The 24,090-nt window shown below is 42.8% G+C and overlaps 1 protein-coding gene, 1 long non-coding RNA gene and 1 other non-coding gene across 11 annotated transcripts in view; 2 read left to right on the top strand and 1 right to left on the bottom strand.

Moving 5' to 3' along the window:
- Positions 1-23,836, bottom strand: part of SETDB2 (SET domain bifurcated histone lysine methyltransferase 2) — a 70,819-nt gene extending 46,983 nt beyond the window's left edge. Inside the window, exons 1-3 of one of the 9 annotated variants that reach the window (XM_032294608.1) lie at positions 23,599-23,836; positions 11,631-11,762; positions 3,721-4,054 (exon numbers count right to left, since the gene is read on the bottom strand). In XM_032294608.1, the coding sequence (XP_032150499.1) occupies positions 3,721-3,739 (19 nt within the window). In that variant the 5' untranslated portion in view covers positions 3,740-4,054; positions 11,631-11,762; positions 23,599-23,836. Of the gene's footprint in view, positions 1-493; positions 650-3,720; positions 4,055-11,630; positions 12,199-12,245; positions 12,335-12,362; positions 12,493-23,593 lie in introns of those variants that run through there. The other 8 variants (XM_032294606.1, XM_032294605.1, XM_032294607.1 and 5 more) reach the window with 8 other exon arrangements.
- Positions 12,976-13,482, top strand: LOC116562407. The gene is made up of 2 exons (XR_004273925.1): positions 12,976-13,066; positions 13,182-13,482. It is a non-coding gene; the product is annotated as an uncharacterized LOC116562407 (long non-coding RNA).
- LOC116562570 lies at positions 15,645-15,750 on the top strand. The gene has a single exon (XR_004274022.1). It is a non-coding gene; the product is annotated as a U6 spliceosomal RNA (small nuclear RNA).
- Positions 23,837-24,090: the final 254 nt, after the last annotated feature.

Raw genomic sequence — 24,090 nt, forward strand, 5'->3', positions numbered from 1 at the left:
TCAACTTACAAGCTAAACTACCTATTTTTTTTTTTCTTTTTTAAATGAAAACCATTTTTACTTAAAAGAACCACTGATAAAACTGCAGTATTCCAGACATGGGATTCTGGCATATGAGCAAAGTAAGCCTATCACCTGAAGGACAAAACTGACCATATTTGTTGCTAATGACAAAATTCAAGCTACAGAATAAAAATGAGAACTTTGAAAACCTGGTATCTGTCATGGCAAACCTGAAAGTTTCTAAAGAGTTAACCACTTTTAAAATGAGATCAGTAGCAATATTAACAAATGTGATTTTAAAATTGTATGATTAAATGTGTCAACATTTGGAAGATGTGCATAATTTACTTAACCAATATTTACAAGTGGTCAATACATGATGTAAAATCATACATGGTAAAAGATCTACTCAAAGTACAAGATAGACCAATGGATTTTAATGTAACAGTGTTAAAAAACTCGATATGTCAGATTCCACGCTGCAACTAACCTTTAACGAATGACTACTTGTTGAGTTTTGGAGTCAACAAAGAAAAAAATCCATAATTAGATGAAAAGCTATTAAAATACTCTTCCTTCTTCAGCTGCTTGTCTGTGTGAAGCTTGTCTTTTATTCATTTCAACCAAAGCAACGTATCACAGCAGACTGAATGTAGAAGCAGATATGAGAATCTAATAAGCCATTATTAAAGGTATTTCTAATAATGTAAGACAGTGTTATCCTTCTCACTAATATTTTTGCTTTAGAATATAGTTTTTATTTATATTTTCAACATGTTATATTTATTTTCTGAAAAATGAGCCAGCCGGGTGCAGAGGCTCATGTCTGTAATCCCAGCAATTTGGGAGGCCGAGGAGGGCGGATCACATGAGGTCAGGAGTTTGAGACGAGCCTGACCAACATGGAGAAACCCCGTCGCTAAAAAAGAAAAAGAGTCAATTAATATTTTTTTTTTGAGGCTTCTTAGTTTCAATTTCTAATACAGTAAGTATCAACAGATATTACCCACATAAACAAAAACTCTTTGGGTTTTTAGATACTCTAAAGAGTATAAAGTCATCCTGAGACCAAAAAAAATTTGAGAACCACTGGCTTAGATCAGAGTCTGGTGAAATCAATACTATGATCTGTATAACAATCTATACATTACAATTATGTTAAAAGCACTGAAACTATTGTGTATGATACTGTAATTATAGATGCATGATATTATGCAGTTATAAACAGAATTTTAAAGAGCAAAGAATGAACTTTAATGTATATAAATTTAACAAATTATTTAGGATGTCAGGGATCTCAGTAAGGAGTACAGACTGTGAAGAAAATCTAACTGTATTACAAAGTATAAACAACTTCACTAAGGGCTGGATGGAAAAGGTATTAACATAAGAAACTTTGGAAATGAGTGGGGTCTGCACAGATAAAGGCAAAAGTAACAGCACATACTTACTTACTTACTGTACTCCAGTTTATAAAGTATTTTCCCATCTGGGAATGGGTTAACAATTTTTTTTTTTTTTTTGAGACAGTCTTGCTCTGTCACCCAGGCAAGACCTGGTGGCATGACCTCAGCTCACTGCAACCTCTGCCTCCTGGGTTCAAGCAATTCTCATACCTCAGCCTCCAGAAGAGCTGGGATTCTATTACAGGCATGCGCCACCTCACCCAGCTAATTTTTGTATTATTGTTATTTTTTTTTTTTATAGTAGAGACAGGGGTTTACTATGTTGATCAGGCTGGTCTTGAACTCCTGGCCTTGGCCTTTCAAAGTGCTGAGATTATAGGCATAAGCCACAGTGCCTGGCTAAGGGTGACAATTCTGATACTGCTACATATATATATATACTGAAATTGAACGATTAAGTAAATGGATGATGGGTGACGGGAACTAAGCTTTTTTACTACTGGAGTAGGAATATACAGATAAGGAGAGGAGACTAGAATGATCCATGTGGTAATAGATTAGAGTTGGAAACATCAGCATAATTTCATGTTTAGCTTAATGCAAATACAGTTACATATAAAAATATTTATAGACATGTGTGTATATATATATATATGTTAGTATACATATATACGTCCTTGCTCTGCCAGCGGAAAGGCCTTATAAACAAGGACACTCCAGTAACAACAGATACACCTACCATCCTGGTTTCTAATACCATTTTCCAATAAAAGTATTCATAGGTTATTTAAGAAATGACTAAGATGGACAAGAAATATAGATGAACCTAGAGCAATCTTTGAGTGCCAAAAAAAATTGAGGAAGTGCTATAATACAAAGACAAATAAAAAATACCTACACTGATAGGAGTATATCAAAGGGACACAAGAGCCAACTGAGCCAGGTGTGGTGGCTCACTCCTGTAATCCCAGCATTTTGGGAGGCCGAGGTGGGTGAATCACTTGAGGTTAGGAGTGTGAGACCAGTCTGGCCAATATGGTAAAACCCTGTCTCTACTAAAAGTACAAAAATTAGCTAGGCGTGGTGGCACATGTCTGTAATCCCAGCTACTCAGGAGGCTGAGGCAAGAGAATTGCTTGCACCCAGGAGACAGAGGTTGCAGTGAGCCATGATTGTGCCACTGCACTCCAGCCTGGATGACAGAGCGAGATCCCATCTAAAAGAAAAAAAAAAGCCAACTGAAAGAGCTCCCAATAGCCAAACCCAGGACAATTTGAAAAACAAAATAAATAAAGTAGTGCTGGCTTGTAACTCAAAGTATAAATAGCCATGAGTCCATGCTGATATAAATGACTAACTGAATAAGTAAATGGGAAAGAAGAGAAAGAGATAAATCTCCCCTGCAGAAATATTCCAAATATAATTCATGTAGATATTCCATACTTAAGGATGGGGAGCATAAATCCCCATTCCTTAAGTGTGAGCTGCCTATAGTGATTTATTTCCAAAGAGTACAACAGGGAATGGGAGAAAAAGAGTAACTTTACAGTGGAGAAATTTGATAACACCACCTACATTAGCCGGCTCAAGCTCCATTGATCAAGCTCAATATCAACTTTGAGAAATCATGCTGATAGCATGTACCCTTGATATGATGTAATGAAAATGACATTTTATGTCTGAGATTACTCTCTCCCAAACCCATAACTCCAGTCAAATTATGGGAAAACATCAGATAATAATTCCAACAGAGGCGTATCTTACAAAATACTTGAATACAAAATCCCCCAAAAATCAAAAACAAGAAAAGTCTGAGAAACTACCACAGCTAAGAGGAGCCTAAGCAGACATGACAAGTAAATGTAACGTGGTGTCCTGGATGGGATCTTGGAATGGAAAAAGACATCAGATAAAAACTAACGTGAATACACTATGGACTTCAGTTAATAATAATGTGCTAATATTAGTCCATTAATTGTAACAAATGTAGCACCCAAATGTAAAATGCTAATCATAGATAAATCTGGGTACTAGGTTTACTGGAACTCTGCACTATCCTCTCAATTTTCTGTAACTCTAAAAGTTTTTCAAAAAATAAAGTCAATATTTTAAAAAGTACACTAAAGTACTGACGAGTATTACTGATTCACAATCAATGATAAAGACAGTCAAAATTAGTGGCTATGAGAATAAAGCTTTAAGTCCAATTCAGAAAAGTCCCTTGTAATGCAAAACCTTGAAAATTCCTCATCAGCTTACATTGTCTACAAACTTTTAAACATAAAGTGTAACAATGTGTTCTTCAACCTACCATTTTTTTCTCCCATCATTTGATGTTTATAAATATAAAATGCTTCAAAATTAGGTTTATCAAATCACTTTGATTGAAGAGTATCACTGGAATCCAACTGTGGTCTCTATGAAATCTGCAGTCCTCAGACAAAAGATATGATTATACCATTCTAAATCTGATTCAAATAGAAATTGTGGCTGAAGAAACTTTCAAAAATGAGTGATAGTCCAACCAAAAGACAAGTCCATGCACCTTCATCACGTGAATATTTGTAGTGGTATCAGATCGTTAACATTATCTTTTTAAAAATAAAACCAACTCCATCTTTTGGTCCACAAATGTATGAAACATTCTGTAAAGAAAACAAGAACAGTGTATATTTGTAAAGGACTATATATACGTGTGTGTGTGTAAAGAAGATATAGTTAGAACAGTTTGCTCTTCTAAAACAGCATTATCCATTACAAAAAACATGTTACCTGGAAAAAATATGTAAAGTATCAAACTTAGGAATATTAGAGGAGGCTCACCCATAATCCTACCACCCATATTTAATATATTTGTTAATATTTACATTACTGACAATTCGACTATCTCCATTTTATAAGTCCTTTATAAAAACTTTAATAGGGGATAATAATATTAACTACCTCACAGGCTGTTCTGAAGACAAGACTTAATTACACAGAATAGTGCATGACACAAGAAAGAATCAAGAAATACTACCAATTATTGTTATTCTTTCAGAATATAGTTTTAAAACAGAATCTGAATTTTAGTGTATATAATTTTTAAATAATTTTTCATTAAAAACATTTCCTGCATTTTCCTCCATCATTAGTATTTTTATATAATACAACTGGCTGTACAACATACTTTGGTTAATAACTCATACATTATAGTGTATTAAATATTTTAATAATTAAATTTTAATAAAGTATTAATGAATAATATAAACCTCTATATTGGATATTTAGATTGTTTTCCTTTATAATTATTAATTTTAGTATCATGCTAGAATAAATAGACTTTATACATATCTCTGGCAATTTCCCTAGGATAACATAACCAGAGATAGAATTAATAGGTCAAAAACAGATCAACAATTTTAATTTTCAAGATGTTAGCCAAGCTATGGTAAATTCTTCTGCTACTTCCACAACAAACCATGGAAATGTCAGGAGATTTTAAAAAAATATATAGCCATCTGAAAACAAAAAGGGAACTCTCTAAGGGCCAAGTCTGTGAGGCCTTTCTGGGGAAGGGAAACAGATGGGAAGCTATGGAGATGATGCCAACCACAATCACAGCAGCAAAAGAATGGGTAGGAATCTTCTCAAAGGAGATGAATGCACAACTAAGAGTCCTCAAACATCTTAAGAAGAGTACACTATGAAAGAGATTGAGCTAAAGAAGGAAATCTCATCCACGAAATAATATACAATTTTGGGGAAAAGAAAAGCCAATTAGATATCTTGGATATAAAAACAGTTGTTGAAATAAACTCAATAGATGAATGAATGACAAAACAGACTCACATGAAGAGCCAGTTAGTAAGCTGGAAGACTGAATTGAGTAATTCACCAAGAACACAGAGCAAGGAAACAAGAGGAGGCACACAACTGAAAATGGAGAGGAGGTAATAATGACCAAGAATTTCTCAGAACTGGAAAACACATAAGCATACTGAATCCACTGAGTGTCAACCAGGATAAAATTCTTAATATCCAACACCAGACAAACCATCATCAGACTAATTTCAGAACATCAAAAACACAAAGTCTTAGATGTTTCCAGAAAAAATATAGATTATCTAAAAGGAAGGTATATCAGACTAGTAATGAGATTTCTCATCAGAAATGTCAGACGCAAAATGTTAAAGGAAAGTCAGTAATGAACCCAGAACTCTATATCCAGCCAAGCTATCTTTCCATACTAATGATGAAAAAGACATTTACAGACATTCAAAGAGTCACTCAGAGATTCTGTGAAAGAAATAAGCAACTGATGATGAAAAATGAACCTATAAGAAAGCACTGAGGTATAAGAGGCAATGGTGAGCAAGTAAATGAGTAAAACACATTAATGTTCAATATAGATTAAACTGAATTTTAATACCAAATGAAACACAAATTCTTGAAGATATCCTGAGAGATTATGCTCTTTTCTGGAGGAGAGACTGAAGGGATTGTTTTAAGATCAGAGAAAGCAAAGTAGAAGCATGCTAAATTATTCTTTACAGGGGCCATATCAATACTAACTAAATGTATACTTTGTTAGGAAAATATAAATTTAAGTACTGTGTTGAAATGCAAAGTTAATCTACTAAAAGAAAACTGAACAAAAAGAAAACTTGGTGCTAACCTCAATAAAAATAAAAGTGATCCCAGCACTTTGGGAGGCCAAGGTGGGCGGATCACCTGAGGTCAGGAGTTTGAGATCAGCTTGGCCAACATGGCAAAATCCCGTGTCTACTAAAAATACAAAAATTAGCTGGCTGTGGTGGTGCACACCTGTAATCTGGGCTACTTGGGAGGCTGAATCAGAAGAATGGCTTGAACCCAGGAGGCAGAGGTTGCAGTGAGCCAAGATCATGCCACTGTACTCCAGCCTGGGCAACAAAGCAAGACTCTGTCTCAAAAAACAAGTGGAAAAATAAGATATAAAAGATACAAAGAGAAGCATGTTAAATAATGACAAGAATAAGGCCAAAATATGTCAATTATCACAATAAAGGTGAATGTGTTAACCTTACCTATTAAAGGACAGATTCTCAGATTGGATGGCAAGCAAAACCTAGATATGATATTTTAAAATAAGAGCCCCACTTAAATTACACAAAATGTTATGCAAGGTTGAAAATGAAGCCTCTGGAAAAAGACACATCTGCAACTATAAGAACATAAATTCCTATCAAATAAGAGTTTAATATGAAAATCATTAAAAGACACAAATATTTTACGCTGACAAAACAATTCACCCTAAGATTTAATATTCATGAATCTTTATGTACAAATAACATCACTCTGAAATATATACAGCAAAATTTAAATAAAAGGAAAATGCACAGATCCACAATTTGGTAGGAAAGTAACAAATCTAAGAAACTGACAGATAAAGTGGGTAAACAATCAGGGTATAAAGGATTTAAATGACATATAAATTAACAAGCTTAATCCAAAGAATGTACAGAACCTTGCATACAACAGAAAATACTTTTTGTGAGAGGAAAAGCATGAAATTTACAAAATCGGCCGGGCGCGGTGGCTCACGCCTGTAATCCCAGCACTTTGGGAGGCCGAGGCGGGTGGATCACGAGGTCAAGAGATCGAGACCATCCTGGTCAACATGGTGAAACCCTGTCTCTACTAAAAATACAAAAAATCAGCTGGGCCTGGTGGCGCGTGCCTGTAATCCCAGCTACTCAGGAGACTGAGGCAGGAGAATTGCCAGAACCCAGGAAGCGGAGGTTGCGGTGAGCCGAGATAGCGCCATTGCACTCCAGCCTGGGTAACAAAAGCGAAACTCCGTCTCAAAAAAAAAAAAAAGAAATTTACAAAATCTATATATAAGAACTAAAGAAATTATCAACAAATTCCAAAAGAATGTTTATACAGAGCACAGCCACTGAACGTAGTAAATTAACACCCCACCCCACACTACCTGTGGAAACTAAAAAATCAAATTTCCCAAATAATATATATCGTTTACAGAAGAAATCAAAGGAGAAATTTAAGAACACTTAGAAATGGTGATCGGTTGAAATAACACATTTCAAAGCCTGAAGGATTCTGCCAAAGCAGCATGCCAAGAGATATTTAAGCCTTAAATAAATTTTATTAGCAAAATGAAAATATTGACTTAAACATTCAATTAAAGAAGCTAGGAAAAGAACAATAAAATAATAATGAATAATCTCTCTCTAGCTACTGAAGAGATTTTTAAACATTTTAAAATTCAGACAGTTTTATGCCAATGAACCTGAAAGCAAAGACAAGCTGAATTTTTTTTTTTTTTTTTTAAAGACGGGTATCACTATGTTGCCCAGGCTGGAGTGCAGTGACTATTCACAGGTGTGATCCCACTACTGATTAGCACGGGAGTTTTGACCTGCTCGTTTCCGACCTGGGCTGGTTCACCCCTCCTTAGGCAACCTGGTGGTCCCCCGCTCCCAGGAGATCACCATATTGATGCCGAACTTAGTACGGAAATCCGACAGGCATCCAGCACTACAGACCAGAACTCCTGGGCTCAAGTGATCCTCCCACCTTAGTCTCCCGAGTAGCTGGGACTACAGGCATGTGCCACCGTGCCTGGCGAACTAAACAATTTTCTAGGAAGATATAAATTACCAAATAGGCTCAATAAGTAAAAATCCGAAAGTAAGTATAAAAATAAAATACTGAAGATATTACTAGAGACGTGTGCCACACATCCCCACCCCTCACTGTTAGTGCACTAGGTCCATAAAGTTGTACAGATGAATTGTACAAAACCTTCAAAGAACGGATAATTCTTATCATATACTAACTGCCCTGAAGCAGGAAAAATATGGGAAGCTACTCAACTTTTTTTTATGTAATAAGCATAACCTTGACATGCAAGAAAAAAATTCAAGGCCAAAATATGATACTGGGTCTTAGACAGAAAAATACTAAATAAAGGTATCCAGCAGTAGCCAGAATACCCAAAAAGTTTAACACGAAAATTTATCAATGTGAATTCCTATATTAACAGACAAATGGAGGAACACTATTACTTCGTGCAGAAAAACAAAACAATTCAATATAAAATTAACTATTTCATGGAGGGTAGGGGGTCCCTTAGCAAATTAGGAATAAAAGAACTTTTGGCCAGGAGCAGTGGCTCATGCCTGTAATCCCAGCATTTTGGGAGGCCAAGGAAGGCAGATTACCTGAGGTCAGGAGTTAAGAGACCAACCTGACCAACATGGAGAAACCCTGTCTCTGCTAAAAATACAAAATTAGCCTGGCATGGTGGTGGACGCCTGTAATCCCAGCTACAAGGGAGGCTGAGGCAGGAGAATTGCTTGAATCCCAGAGGCTGAGGTTGCAGTTAGCCAGAATGGTGCCACTGCACTCCAGCCTGGGCAACAAGAGTGAAACTCTGTCTCAAAAAAAAAAAAGAGAACTTTCTTAATCTGATAAAGGCTATCTACCAAAACATCCTACTCAATGGCAGCAAACGTCATACTCAATGATGAAACATTAGGAGAATTTTTATTAGGCACAGGATGAAGACACTTGCTATCACTGTTTTTATTCAATATTGTACTGGAAGTTTTAGAGAAATTCAATAAGATAAAAAGAGACCTAAAGATTGGCGGAGGAAAATCTATCTGTAGAACAAATAAGTTAACAAAAAGTCAAAGCCAAGCAAGAAGCTGAGAGAAAATGTTTTTAACATATTTTAACAATAGTAACAAAAAGGAGGTATAATTAACCACAGACACTAAAGAGATTTCCAAAAATATAGTATTGAGGACACATAAAGAACTTAAACGGGTTTTAAGAAATTACAGAAATGCATATAAATTATAGGTTAATAAACATATAATAAAGATGTAATAGACACTTCAATCTTAGATCACAGAATTAAAATTAAAAATATAATTTGCAGCCATCACATGGGCAAAAATGAAGAAGACATCTCATGTTAGTCTAAACTGTAGGAAAACTCAACTCTCATGTACTACCTGTGGAACATGTAAATTAGAAGAGGTATTTTGAAGGCAAATTTAGCATGACCTATTAAAACTAAAATTGTTCACAACCTAAAACCAAGCAATTCCACTTTTAGGTATATATGCTGGAGAAATAGCAGATGTGCGCAAAAAAACACCAAGATTTTCCTTGCAGCATTGTTGTATGGTGAAAAACTAGAAACCTAATGTCCTCAAGAGATTGGCAATAAAATGTGCTATACAGCACACATCAAACAAAATAGGATTTAACATAAAGACCAGTAAAAAGAGACAGAAAAGTATTTTAACGGATCAGTTCAGTCATACAATGGAACACTATGCAGCAGGTAGAAGAAATGATCCATAAATAACATAATGAGCTATAAACAGAGCAGGTCAAAACTCCCATGCTGATGGGTAGTGGGATCATTGTTAAGAAATAAAGCTATAGAATGATGTAGTATGATATTTTTCCACTAAAAATATTTGAGCAGATCAAAACTCCTGTGCTGATCAGTAGTGGGATCACTGTCAAGAAGTAAAGCTACAGAATGATGTAGTATGATACTTTTCCACTAAAAAATTAGAAATGTATATATATTCACCTATATAGCATATGTAACAGTATTAAAAGGTGTAAGTATTAAAAAGCACCTGAAAGCTCTGTATCAAAGTCTCCAGCAGGAGTAGGGAGGAAGAGGAGTGAGGGAACATTCCTCATACAAGAACAGAGAATTTTTTTATCATATAGGAACTTTCAAGCAGGAAGAATACAGGAGGCTACTCAACTGTTTTTATGAGGTAAGTATAATCTTGACACCTAAGGAATAACTCAAGGCCAAAATCTGGATTGTGCTCTTTATCTACAAAGTATCAATTTTGTAAAAGAATGTAAAAGTGTACTTAATTTTAAAAAATTAAGCATATATAAATGTTCAAAAACGAACTGCCAATTTTAAAGCTTTTCATATCATACTGTCAAACTTTCTTCCAGAAAGGTTCTACCAATTTATACTTCCAACTAAGCACACTCAGCAAGTTTTACATTTTTAGACACGAGGTCTATGTTGCCCAGGCTGGTCTTAAACTCTGGGATCAAGCGATCCACCCCCCTCCACCTCCTTAAGTGCTGCGATTACAGGTGTGAGCCACCTCGCTGACCACAGCTTTGTGTTTGTTTGCTTTTGAGATAAGTCTCGCTCTGTCACCTACACTAGAGTGCAGTGGTGTAATCTCCGCTCACTGCAGCCTCCGCCTCTGGGCCTCCGGGCTTCAAGCGATTCTCCTACCTCAGTCTCCCGAGTAGCTGGGATTACAGGTGCATGCCACCATGCCCGGCTAATTTTTGTATTTTTAGTGGAGACAGGTTTCATGTTGGTCAGGCTGGTCTCCAACTCCTAACCTCAGGTGATTCGCCCGCCTCTGCCTCCCAAAGTGCTGGGATTACAAGCGTGAGCGACCAGCCCAAAGCTTTGTTTTTAAAAAGCTCTCACCAGCGTTCACACCTGAAAATTTGAAAACTGAACTGGCAAAAGTAAAACATGTTCCCTGCAGAAAATCTACAAAATACAATAAAGCATAAAGGAGAAAATTTAAACACGACCTCATCATCCAGAGACAACTGGTGTTAATATTTCAGAGTAAATGGGCTTAAAAAACTTTTAACCCTTCTTTTTCATTTTGGCAGAAAAATAATTAAGGTAGTCTGCTTTGCTTCAGTGTATGGTTCCTTTTCGTTTCTAAAAATAGGCTTTAAAAACACACCATTTCCTCTCGGCTTCTGACGTTTTAATTATAATGACAGCAATAAACATTTATTAAGAACCACGGGTCAGTCACTCTTCTAAATACTTCACGTGTTCTTATTTAAGCCCCCTAACAGTCACGTGGGTTAAATTAGCAGCTCGTTTGCTGATGAGGAAGCTAAGGCACTCCATACCGTTAAGTAGACAAAATATGGAACCAGACAGCCTGGTTTCAGAGCCTATGCTTTGATTACCCCATCTGACCTCTTCAAAGTTACTCCTCTCTTTGGCCTCATGCGTTAATATTTACAGAGCTCACTGCAGATTTCCACATGCCGAAGAGCACAGTATTTTTCCTTACTTAATTACTTATTGGGCTGTGGCTGATAGCGAATCAGGAAGTGTTACTATCTAATCTGAACTCTGTGATCTTGGGTGAATGTTGCTCTTGCTGCATTTATGGGCTCGTGTAATCTTACCTGTGAAATGGGCTACTGGTTAAACCTTCAAGTTCTGCTTCTGGGTTTTATACTGCTGTCCATTTCCTGCCGTCCTTTTGACAGCCTCAGGTTCCCAGCAGCTTAGGAATCACCTCTCATTAAGGCTGCTCCCTAAGACAGACAGACAGACAGACAGGCTGAAATGGGGGTTGAGAACTCTGTGCCCGCGGCTCCTTCTACAGCCAGGACTGCACGTGGGTGCCCAGAGAAGGGAGGCTGCAAGGGCTGGGGTCCATTCCCTGCTCGGGCGGCCGAGGGCTCTGCGGCGCTTTCAGGTCCTCCGACCGCCCGGCTAGAGGAATTGTCGGGGGCCACCCATGGCGGTGCCGTGGTTTCACCCGGCTCCGCCGCGTTTTCTACTCCGCCCGCCTGACCTGAGGACTGAGCTCCGCCCGCTCGCTTGGCGAGGCTAGGTTCCTCCACGGGTGGGGCTCTCCTCCGACGCCGAGCCGCTCAGCCCTCCCGGCCCCGGTGCCCTCTGGCCGGGAAGTACTTTACCATTTACCAGCCTTTACCTCAACCACAACAGTCCCGCCCCGCCTCCGCCGGGAACAGGGGAGGGCGGAACGTCCGCCCAGGACAAGGGAGACCCACCTAAAGCGATCACTACAGGGGAGGAGTCGGACGCTGGCCGTCCCACCACCCAGCTAGTAACCCATTGATTGGTCGCATTCCCCACTGGGTCTTTCCTCAGAGACTCGGCGCACTTACCTCTGGCACAGCAGTGGCGTCTGAACGCGCCGCCTCCCGATTGGCTGCCAGCGCTCTTGGCTTGACTCGCGCTCTCTGGCTGGGCCAATTGGGTTACTCGCAGTCGAGAGGCCGGCATCCCTTGTGTGATAGCGCGACTGTTTCCTCCAGTAGGTTTGGTGCTGCCATCTTGTGTGTGGCTGGGACTGGGCTTCTTAGGGGTAGAAAACTCACGCGGCTTGCGGTAGTGGAGGGGTCCCGGGAGGACGCTGGGGTAAAGGAGAGGCCTAAGGGAGGAGACCCGGCGCCATCTCACTCGCGGAAAGGATGGGTTTCCTGGGCCTGAGTTTCATCCCTGGCTAGAGAGAGCGAGGGATGGTGGTGGTGGTGATGGTGGTAATAGTAGAGATCCCAGGCTATGGTTTGTTGGTCGTTGTGGGAGCTGGGCGGGGTCTTTGATGCCTTAACATTAATTGCTTGGTTCCAGGGTGCTCTTTCTGGAATCTTTGTCTCGCAGAGATTCTGACCATCAACCCCTTTTGACAAAAGAGTCTAGCTGATGAACTGCCTGATTGAGAAAGGAACAAAGCTGGTAATAGAAGGGGAGTGCCTCACTGCTATCCTCAGATTCAAAAGAGACTTCCTCTTTTGACATTTTCGAGGGAGCAGCTGTTAAACTGTTAGCTCTTCGCGGGGGGTTACTCTTTGACTAAGGCCATTCTTTGGTAAGAATAGGCGTCAAGTTCTGCGTTTGGGCAAGATTGTTCATTAGTGCGCAGCCAAGAATTCCTGCAGCTCTCTCTCTTTTTTTTTTTTTTTTTTTTTTTTTTTTTTTTTTAGCTAGAAAGTGGTGGTCTTGCAGAAAACGGGGGACGTGAAGGAAGAATTTTGTCAAATATTGATTTCCCTGGTGAGATATGTTGAAGATACTCTGGGTCTGCCATGACATGCTTCCTCGAGCTTCATCGAGCAGATGGAGGCTTTGTTAGGGAAACCACCTTAATTTCTGCGCTGTTTTTGAGGTGGGAGGAAGGAGATAGAATTAACCTCTTTTTCCTTCCTCCTTTTTTTTTTTTTTTTAATTGTGGACGGCATGCATTGTCTTTTATTTGAGGGGAAAATGTATTGGATCTGAAAACCACGCTGATGAAAGGCTAATATTTTGTGGCAGATTTAGCAGTTTGACATGCATGAAAAGAAAGTTGATATACTATTGCCTTGAGCTTGGTTTTCAGTTATTCAGTATTAACTGATGAACAACTGAATCAACAATACATAATATAGACATCTCGCATCAGGAATACCCAAACAAAACAAACAGTAACATAATTGATGGGTTGGTTTGTTTGTTTTTTGAGATGGAGTCTCACTCAAACCAGTGGCCCATGCTGGTTTGCAATGGCGCGATCTCAGCTGTCTGCAACCTCTGCCTCTAGGGTTCAGGCGATTCTCCTGCCTCAGCCTCTGGAGTAGCTGGGACTACAGACATCGGCCATACACTGCTAATTTTTATATTTTTGACAGAGATGGGATTTCACCATATTGGCCAGGCTGGTCTAGAACTCCTGACCTTGGGTGATCTGCTCCCCTTGGCTTCCCAAAGTGATTGGATTACTGGCGTGAGCCACCGCACAGGGCCTAATTGATGTATTTAAAATTAATTTTGGGCAGGGCTCCATGGCTTATGCCGGCAATCCCAGCACTTTAGGAGGCCAAGGAGGAAGGATTGCTTGAATCCAAGAGTTCAAGACCAGCCTGGGCAACAGTGAGACTCCTGTCTACAGAAAAACAAACCCCAAAAAAACAAAAATGTGGTGGCATGTGCCTATAGTCCCAGCTACTGGGGAGGTGGAAATGAGGATTTGAGACTGCGGGAAGCCAACCACTGCACTCAGCCTGGGCAATCGAGTGAGATCCCAACTCAAAATAGATAAATAAATATAAAATAAATGTTTAATTCCTTTTTTATTGAAGAACCTTATAAAACTTAAGTTGCAAGAATTCAGTTATCAATAAAGTAGTGTTGATTTGATAGCTAAAGTACATGTCAGTAAAAGTTACCAAGATCAAGTGAAAGATCCTGAATAAGAAACATCAGTAACAGTAGGAGGTCACTGATAGATAATGCTGATGTTTAGCATGTAGATACAGATGCTAAAACATTTGTATCTCATTCACCTAAATAGTCCCTGGCATACATTGGATAATATAATTGTTCAATGAGTAAGTAAAAGAATGCAGTAATTGGGCGGTATGAATATACCTTTTTTTTTTTTTTTTTTTTTTTTTTTAAGCCTAACCAAAAAATAATTGTTAAATCTGCTTTCTGGAAAACTTGACTTTCAATTGGGATTAAGTTTGTTATTGCATCCAATTTAAACATATAAATAATGTTAAGGATAGGTTTGTAATTGTTGGTCTTTACAAAAAGTTTTTAAAGGAAGAAAATTTATATAACTAAGGTGAGTCCTCAAGCAATAATGCTCTATTTGCCATTGTTTTCTTGAAGGCACATACAATCTTCTTTTTTTTCTGGAGACAGAGTCTTGCTTGTTGTCCAGGCTGGAGTGTGCAGTGGTGCCATCTTGGCTCACTGCAACCTCTGCCTCCCAAGTTCAAGTGATTCGTGTGCCTCAGCTTCCCAAGTAGCTGGGACCACAGGTGTATGCCACCACACCCAGCTAATTTTTGTATTTGTATTTTTAGTAGAGATGGGGTTTCACCATGTTGGTGAAAGGCTGATCTCGAACTCCTAACCTCAAGTGATCCGCCCACCTTGGCCTCCTAAAGTCAGTGTAGGCATCTTCTATGTGGTTAAGATTTAAAACTTCAAATCCTTACCTTTCTCTTTGGTCCAACTGGGTCGCTTCAGTCTCCAAAATGCCTTTCCTTTTCATCTTTCTACTCTCACTGCCACTGTCTTAATTTAGCTACTATTTTTCTTTTTTTTAAAAAAATTTTACGCTGGAGTGGTGGCTCACACTTACACCCTGCAGTTTGGAGGCCAAGGCCGAGGGATTGCTTGGGCCCAGGAGATAGACACCAGCTGAGGCACCATTGTTAAACCCTGTCTTTACCAAAAATATAAAAAGTTAGGCATGGAGACATGTGCCTGTAGTCCCAGCTACCTGGGAGGCTGAGGTGGGAGGATCACCTGAGCCCAGGAGGTTGAGGCTGCAGTGAGCCATGATTGTGCCACTGCACACAGAGCTAGACTCTCTCGAAACAAAAAACAAAAAAATTTTAAATAAAAAACATTTTATCATTTCTAAGAGCCAAGAAATTGAAAAAAAAAAAATCTTTGTGCTCCCTTAGCAGCACACATACTAAAATTGGAACTATATGGAGAAGATTAGCATGGCTCTTCTGCAAAGATTACATGCAAATTTGCAAAGCATTCTGTATTTTAAAAAACCAAACGTTTTATATGACATTGTATTATTGACAAAGCCCACACTCCTCAGTTTGGAATTTCTATTAGTTAACATACAGGTTTGGCTACTGTGATGGAGAAATTTAAAAATAATTATGACTTTAATACAGTTTTTTTCCAGTGGAAGAATATGATCTGATCAGGTGGTTTTGCTACACATAGTTGTCAGGGGCTCATGCTCCTAGCATATTGCCCTGCCATTCTTATAATGAAGCTCTATCTTGTGGACCAAGATGACTGCTTCACATCCCATGATAGCTAGTCTAATAATGCCCAGACCATCCCCACGTTGATGAATGGAAGGCTCACATTTTAAGATGACTATGGGCCAGGGAGGTTCCACCTTTCTTGGCTGAAGTTGATGCCAAAGTGATAAATCAACCTCAGTGCTTCCTGCCTCCCCATATCCTGGGGATAGGCCAGAATCAGATGCCATCAGGGACCCTGCAGACAATTCTGAGAATTATTTTAAGAAATCAGTTCAGTGACTTGGTAATCATTTGACACCTGTAGGAAGGGTGAACTGCTTTCTAGCCCTTCTGCAGCCACCCACTCCCCCTGCCTTTTGATGACACAGGTTCTGCATAAACGGGGAAGAGAGGGTGACATGCATTTCTTGTAAAAATGCCTTAATGAGAAAAGGGCCACATGCATTTCTTATAAAAACATGTCAACGAGAAAAACAACAGCAGCAGCAGAAACAGCAACAGCAAATATTTACTGAATCTACTACTATGATCCAAGCCCCCAAATCAAGAAAACATGAGTGCTGATGGAAAACAGGAAGGTATTTGTTCAAACTGCCTGGCCAGTGTTTTTGAAGAAAACAGATCTCCAGAGACCCCTTTTTTGTCCTAAGTAGCAAGCAAATGAGGAGCTCATAAAATGTGCAGTGTTTATTTGTGGTGTCTCCAAGCAGAGTAGTTGGCTCTTGTTACATATCTGGTAGAATAATCGATGATTTATGCTCCTGATAGCCTTATCATAGCTGTTACATAATGGTCATGTGTATTTGTGACTTTTATAACCATGTGTGTATAACCTTCCTATTTAAATAGATTACAGTGTTCCGCTGTTGTAACTCTGCTTGTTTAATCACAGCTAAGACTTCTGAAGTCAAATAACTTTTTCCATTATTGCAGTGAGGCGTCGGCAAAAAGTGGGGGCTTGCTGGTTACATTTGCTGAAAATAGATCATGCATTTATTTGGACTCTCAAAATTGGAGCTCTGAATTCACCTAGTCCAGTGTTTATGCACCAGAGCACCATTGGCATTGCCATTGATGAGGACTGGCCTGAGCATTGCCGGAGGTTCAGCAGCCTTGGCCCACATCCACCAAATGCCATTTCAATCACCCAGAAATTTCCACAACAATAGAAGGCCCCGCCACGTGTTGGGATGGTGGGCTGCCCTTGCCTGAGCACAGCTGATGGATCCAACCACCTGTCAGCAGTTGCATCTCTTCTTTCACACGCCCCTAAAGGGACAGGTCAACAGGGCTCTGCTCCAGCATCCCCAGTGATGAAGAAGTCACCACCTCCTAAAGCCACACTGGCCTGTCCTTGTTATTAACATGTTATTTTTATGGCATAAACTACTCCCCCGTCACTCCCTCGTTTCTGTCGCCAGACGTCATCTTTAACACAGGCCTCTTTGTGTCTTCTCTACCGCAGGAATGCTCTGGAGTACTTGAAAGTAGCCATTGTGTTCCCGCAGTCCTGTGACAGCCTCCCACCTCTCCTGGAAACTTACTGCGTCATTGTAGCTAGGTTTGCGTTTTACAGGGAAGCTCTTTTTACTTCACCTCATTTAATGTTCACACTGTGAAGCAGGGCTTAGCATTTCCACTGTAGGGATAATGCAATGGAGCCTCAGGTTAAACGACTCACCCAAGGCTACAATGCTAACTACTGGCAGAGCCAGAACATGAATCTGCTCCAAATTCAATGCCTTTCATGATTTTCCCAATATGCACTTCATTTTTTTTTTCTTTTCTTTTTGAGACAGGATGTCACTCCCATTGCCCAGGCTGGAGTGCAGTGGCTGATCCTCGCTCACGGCAGCCTTAACTTCCTGGGCTCAGGTGATCCTCTCACCTCAGCCTCCCGAGTAGCCAGGACTATAGGTGCGTGTCACCATGCCTGGTTAATTTTTGTATTTTTTGTAGAGATGGGGTTTTTGCCATGTTGCCCAGGCTGGTCTCGAACTCCTGAACTCAAGCAATGTGCCCACCTCGGCCTCCCAGAGTTCTGGGAGTACAGGCGTGAACCACCATGCCCAGCACAATATGCATTTCATGTTGTCCAGCCTCTCCCTCTGATGTCCTCTTTCTTTCCATTACAACTCCGCATGTCTCCCATGGTAGAAGGCATCGGTGGCCCTGGTGTTTCACCCTTCCCTTTCACACGTTTTGCCAGTTCCATTAGCAGGTGGAACTTGTTATCCCTCTTGACTTTGGGTTCAATAGAATGAGGTGGAAATGTCCTCGTGCAAGTTCCGACGTGAGGCTCCAAAAGCCTGTGTGTTTCCACTTTGTGTTTCTGCCCTCACCAGACACCTGGAGCAGAGCCATCCCACCCAGCCTAGCCGAGATTAGGTGACCCCCAGCCAAACCACAGACACAGGAAACATTGGTGTTATTTAAGTGACTGCGTTTCAGGGGGCTGGTTATGCTGCAGTTTCTAAGCGATACATTTCTCCAACGTTCAAAAAGCTTCCCTTACCCCACAGGGTTCCTTTCCCTTCATTACTTGGAAGCCTGCGCTAACTTTCTCAACATCCCTCCTGTTTATTCCACAAACCACTGCTGTCTTTCTGCTCCCCCTCCCTGTGGGAAGGTGCTCCCCTACTCCTACTGGCCTAACCCTGCCCTGGGCCTTCAGTGTGCGGCATAAGCCCGCCTGGAGACTCTCCTTTTTTTGGCTTCATAACACTTCCCTCCTGTCAGTCTCGGCCTGATCTTGTGTTTCTTATCTCTCTCCTCTCCTTTCCTCCCAGGGCTCTTCCTGGGTCCTCTCGTCTCTTTCTTTGCTTTCTCTCCAGGCCCCCCATCCTCTTCCAGGACCTCGAGGACCACCAAAGTGTTAACACCTGTCCCCAGCCTGTGTCTCTTCCAGGTGCAGCGTGTGTGCACGCCCCTAGATGGCTCCCCCGGGGGGCCTGATTCACAGGAATGATCACCAGCACGTGGAGGAAGGACTGGTGTAGGGGAGGGTGGCCAAGGCTCCAGTCAGAGAGGTGTTGCAGGAGCCCAGGTGACAGGCGATGCAGCCCAACAGGGCATCAGGGTCATCAGAATCCCCTGTCCGGGCACCCAGGCTTCTACCTGCAGAGATGGAGTTTGTTTGCAGACCATGGTACAGAACTTATATTTATCCTTATTAAACCTAGCCATGGTCAGATTGAACCCAGCACTGCAGCTTGTCCTACTGCTTGTTAATTTTGTTTCATACACTAATTAGGCATCGCTCTCAGAGACTAGTGTCACGCAGGCATTTATTTGATCAATGCGTTACTTGTGTCCCATCCAAGTCATCGATAATGTGACTAGAAAGGGCCCCATGGAAACACAGTAAAAACTGTTATTTTGGCCACCAGAGAGCAGCATGTTCCAGAAATTGATGCAGGTGCCGCTTGGAAGTGAAACTAGGAAATGTGAACACTGTTGAATTTTATGGAGTTTGGAGTTTCCAGGGCCGGTGCACAGAGAAGAGTGTGTCACCCTGGGACTGCAGATGGTTATAGCATCCGTGGGCAAGGAGAGGGAGGAGGAGGTGGTTGGCAGGGGACAGTGAGACCATGAAGGGGCTTAGGAACACTTCCGGGTAGCAATAGGGAGCCATAGAAAGACTTTAAGCAGAGACCACACAACCATATTTGCTATATATGTGTATGTATATATATATATATGTATATACTTTGAGACAGGGTCTCTCTCCATCACCCAGGCTGGGGAGTAGTGGCATGATCACGGCCTACTGCATCTTTGACCTTTCATATTCAAGCGATCCTCCTGCCTTAGATTCCTGAGTAGCTGGGAACACAGACATGCACCAACACACCTGGCTAATTTTTTATTTTTATTTTTGTGGAGACAGTTTCCAGGCTGGTTTCAAACTCCTGGGCTCAAGCAATCTTCCCACCTTAGCCTCCTAAAATCCTGGAATTACAGGCAGGAGCCACTGCTCCCAGCCCCTATTTGCATCTTAAAGCAGTCACTCCAGCCTTAGTGTGGAATGGAGGGAGGAAGAAGGAAATTGGATGGCTGCTGGTTGGTTCAAAATGAGAAATGATAAAGGTCTAAGGTGACATCTGAAGGGAATAAAGGAGGGGACAGAGGAATGTAAGTGAGCTGAGCAGAAAGAGGGCAGAGTGACAGGACAGAATGGCAGGCGCCACCGGCAGGAGGGGAGAGGGAAGGAAAGGAAGGTCACCTGGAAGGTGTGATGGGGCCCAGGGGGTGAGGAGAGAAAGAGGCAAGTGAAATTGTGCTTTATAAAGATGAGTCAAACCTTCACTCATGAGAGAGCATTTACTATGTCGCAGACACTGGGCCAGACCCTGGTGATACATTCATAAGGGAAACAGACATTGCCTCTGCCCTGGAGGTTTGCACCCTACTGGAGAGGCAGCTGGTATTTTGGGTGAGAGGATTCTGTGTTGGGCCTGGGAAACCTATAAGTGGGTATTTAAGCTGAGAGAGCAAGGATGAGAACAAGAAGCAGCCAGTGAAGAAAGCGGGGAAGACTATTCTCATCGGAAGGAACGGTGTTGGGGAAGGCCCTTAGGGAGGAATGGAAAAGCAGCCAGACTGCTGTGGGAGGAAGGTACAGCCGGATCCTGTGGGTCCTGTGTGCTTTAAGGATAGTGGCCAGGGCTTTGGGTTTGATTCCGAGCAGCAAGGGAAGCCACTGGAGGATTTGGGGGCAGGAGAGAACCATGACCAGATGTGACCTATGAAAAAATTACTTTGGACGATTGCAGAGATGGGGTGCAGTCCAGGTGGGGGCTGTGCCGATGCAGAGAGCTGCTCAGATGTGATGTAAGTCTCAGAAGCAGAAATGCTGGTGGATTGAGAGGTGAGAGGCAGAGAGGACTCACATGCCTTCCTGGGTTTCTGGCATGTACAACTGGGGGGGATTTCAGAACCTGGAGCCACAGGGGTGGGAGCCACAGGCAGGTGCACACAGGCCACAGACCTGAAGTCTTGGAGGAAGATGGGGAGATGGAGAGGAGATGCGCAGGAGACTGAGCCCAGGCACAATGGTGCTCAGCTCTGAGGTGGAGGAGGCTGAGCCGAGAGGGCATAGGAGTGTGAGGTTGCCTGGGCGGCAGGAGAGGAGAGGGCCTGGAGAAGAGGCCACCAGCCCTGTCACCTGCTGCTGAGGGATCAGATGGGCACAGGAAATTGCCACTGGATCTAGTGACTCTGAGGTCTTGGAGAGCCCTGGGAAGAGCATCTTCCAGGGAGGTGGGGAAGCCAGAGATGGGTGGGTTGTGGGGTGCATCACAGGTGAGGAGGCACAGCCCACTCATGGAGAAATTGGAGAAGTTTCGCCCTGAAGGAGTGCAGAGAGACGGAAGAGGGGTTGGAGGGGGCAGCTAAGAGATAAAAGGTGTTTTTTTTTTGAGGGGTGACACATGTCTTGTGCGGGAACTACCTGAAAACTTGGGAGGACATTAGAAGAGCCAAGACCCAAGAGGAGAATTGAAGGTGCAAGGGAAACAGTCACACCTGCCCTGTCCTGGTCCTCTCATCTGGGTGCCCGTTCCCTGGCATCCTAGCCTGTTCGCGTGCTACACCTGGATTCTGATGGGCACAGCACATTGACAACTGAACAAAGCCACTCAGCTTGGAAATGGTCCCTGGTCAAGGTGAAGGGCACGGCTGGTGCTGCCAGATGCTGCCAGGCAGCTGCAGGCACGCCCTCTTCCTTCCTCCCACACCCTCAGCACAGAGCCTCATTCATCCAGGCCAGCAGGTCACGGCCATGAGAATGTCATGCTTAGTTCCCCGGGGAAAAGGGCAGAGGCTTCCCCACCCCCCCGCAGAAGGAACCAGTCTGCAGTTAGGGCCTTGCCCCTTTCCCCTAAGAGTCCTGCGATTATATAAGCATCGTCTGTCACTGATGCTGGGGACCTGGCCAAGACCTCCCAATGTGGGGCTGGGGTGACACAGCAAGGCCCTGGCCTGGAGTTCCACCACCCTTTGTCCTAATGGCACTTTATAAAAACACTGTCAGCCTGGTTTCTGGAATAACAGGGTTACAAGCCTCTGAATGACTAGCTCTGGCCCTCAGAACTAACTGGATCAAATGCAGACTTTGGGACGATATTAAGTGCACCCAGGCTGGGTGGAGACCTAGGCAAAGCATGAGCACTGCCACGGAGAAAGGACATGAGGCCTGTGGAGTCCCCCTGCTGCCCAGCTGCCCCCACACCCCCATTGAGGTGGGATGTAGGTTTCAGATAAGGTTAAAATACAAGTGGAGGAGGCGAAAGGGTGGTGGGTCCTGAGATTTGAATCACAGCGAGGAATGGATCACTTCCTCTTCACTCAGACCCTAGCTGCTCCCTAAATCTCAGCAACCCCCAGCTGTCTAAATCTTAGTGACCTCCAAATGGGTGCCTCTGGCCCACATCTTTCATGAGCTCCAGACTCATTTGTCCAATGGCTGCCTGGACATCACCACACCATGTCTCCAGGCACAGGATATGAATGTGCCTCTGTCCCCCGTCTCGGGCTCCCTATCTTGGCTAAGCATGTCACCTTCTACTCAGGTCACCCACGCCACAGGCTTGTGTCCTCCAGAAATGGTGCAGCTGCGCCTGATCAATAGTAAGTCCTAAGTATCTCGCAAGTTCTATGGCTGCTGCCTCTGGGTTCTGGGTTTAAATCCTGCAGCACCATCTGCTCGCTGTATAATTGGGTGAGCAACCCTCTCAGTCTGTTTCCACACCTGTAATATTGCGATTGTGAAAGATGTCAGAATCAGAATGGAGTCACTTTTGTTAAAAACAAATCCTGACAAACAGAGACAAGGAGAAGGCCATGAAGAGAAAGATTCTCGTGCATAAATGCCCGATCACAAAAAGTACCACGGAAGACTATGAAAACCACAACCTTGCAGAAAAAAATGCTTCTAGGACGACACCTGCCCAGTACCTGCCTGTCCAGCCTTGGACTGGCATCCCTCTTGCAATAGACCCTTGTAGCCAAGGATGGTTAGTTCAAAGCAATGATATCATCCTCTTTCCCTTTAAAAACCTTTGTCTTCCTTCACGTCCCTGAAGGCACACGTGCTTTTTACCATGGCAGGCACACTCCAGTTGCAGTGCCCTACTCCTGAATAAACGCTTTCTTTGAGAGCCTCTCTCTGTTCGTTATTTAGGTTGACAGGATAATCACAGTAAATGCCTCATAAGGTGGTTCTGAGGACTGATGTTAATACTCTAACGCATCTAGAGAGGGACTGACTGACGGCAGCATTGAGTCCGGCCTCGCTGCTCCCCGCAGGCGCTCATCAACCCGCCCTCCCTCATCGTTCTCCCTCCAGAGCTTTCCCGCCCAGACACGCAGGTGTTCACGGCACTTCCTGAATAAACGCCAGCGCTTTAATGATGGCGTCAGACCCTTAGCTGGGCATTCAAGGCTCCCTCCCGCCGCCCTCGCATCCCCACATGCCCTGGACACGGGCGCCCACGCCTCGTCATTTCCAGCCGCGCCTCGTGCCCCTGCCCTCCCTGCAGTGGGAATCTCTTGCTCTTGTGACTGGACTAACGTGGGCGCACCCAATCTGAGCCCGGAACTTCACCCACTTTACCTCGTTAGTTCCCACGACGATCCCGGGAGTCTGGTCCTCTTTTTGGCTGTTTCCCGGAAGCTGGGTGATTCTCGAGATGGAACAGCTAGCCGTGGAGCCAGGATTTCAGTCCGGGTGCGGCCGTGCCCAAAGTCCATGTGGTTCCAGTTACTCCACACAAACCTCTCATGAGTAGATGACATTTCAAAGGAAAAAGGGGTCTGAGGTCTCCGAGATGGGAAAGGAGGGGAGGAGGGTGTATGTCAGCGTCCGCCCAGGGCAGAACACGTGGGGGCATCTGCATGTGTCTGTTTCACTAAGCATGAAGGAGTTTCCACAATTAGCTTTCCAGCAGGTGAGGTGATTAACTAGGGTTGGTCCCAAGAGCAAGTAGTGTCAGCTGTGAGGGGAAGTGAACTGGGGCGGAGCCGGTGTGGTCACAGCTGGCTGGCATTGTCAGAGACCTCTGGCTCCCCTTGCTGTCAGGGGTCCCCATTCCCTGCACCTCCTTCT

Source organism: Sapajus apella, unplaced genomic scaffold (genome assembly GCF_009761245.1).
Source record: "Sapajus apella isolate SASKATOON/1434 unplaced genomic scaffold, GSC_monkey_1.0 scaffold32, whole genome shotgun sequence".
Taxonomy (NCBI): Eukaryota; Metazoa; Chordata; class Mammalia; order Primates; family Cebidae; genus Sapajus; species Sapajus apella.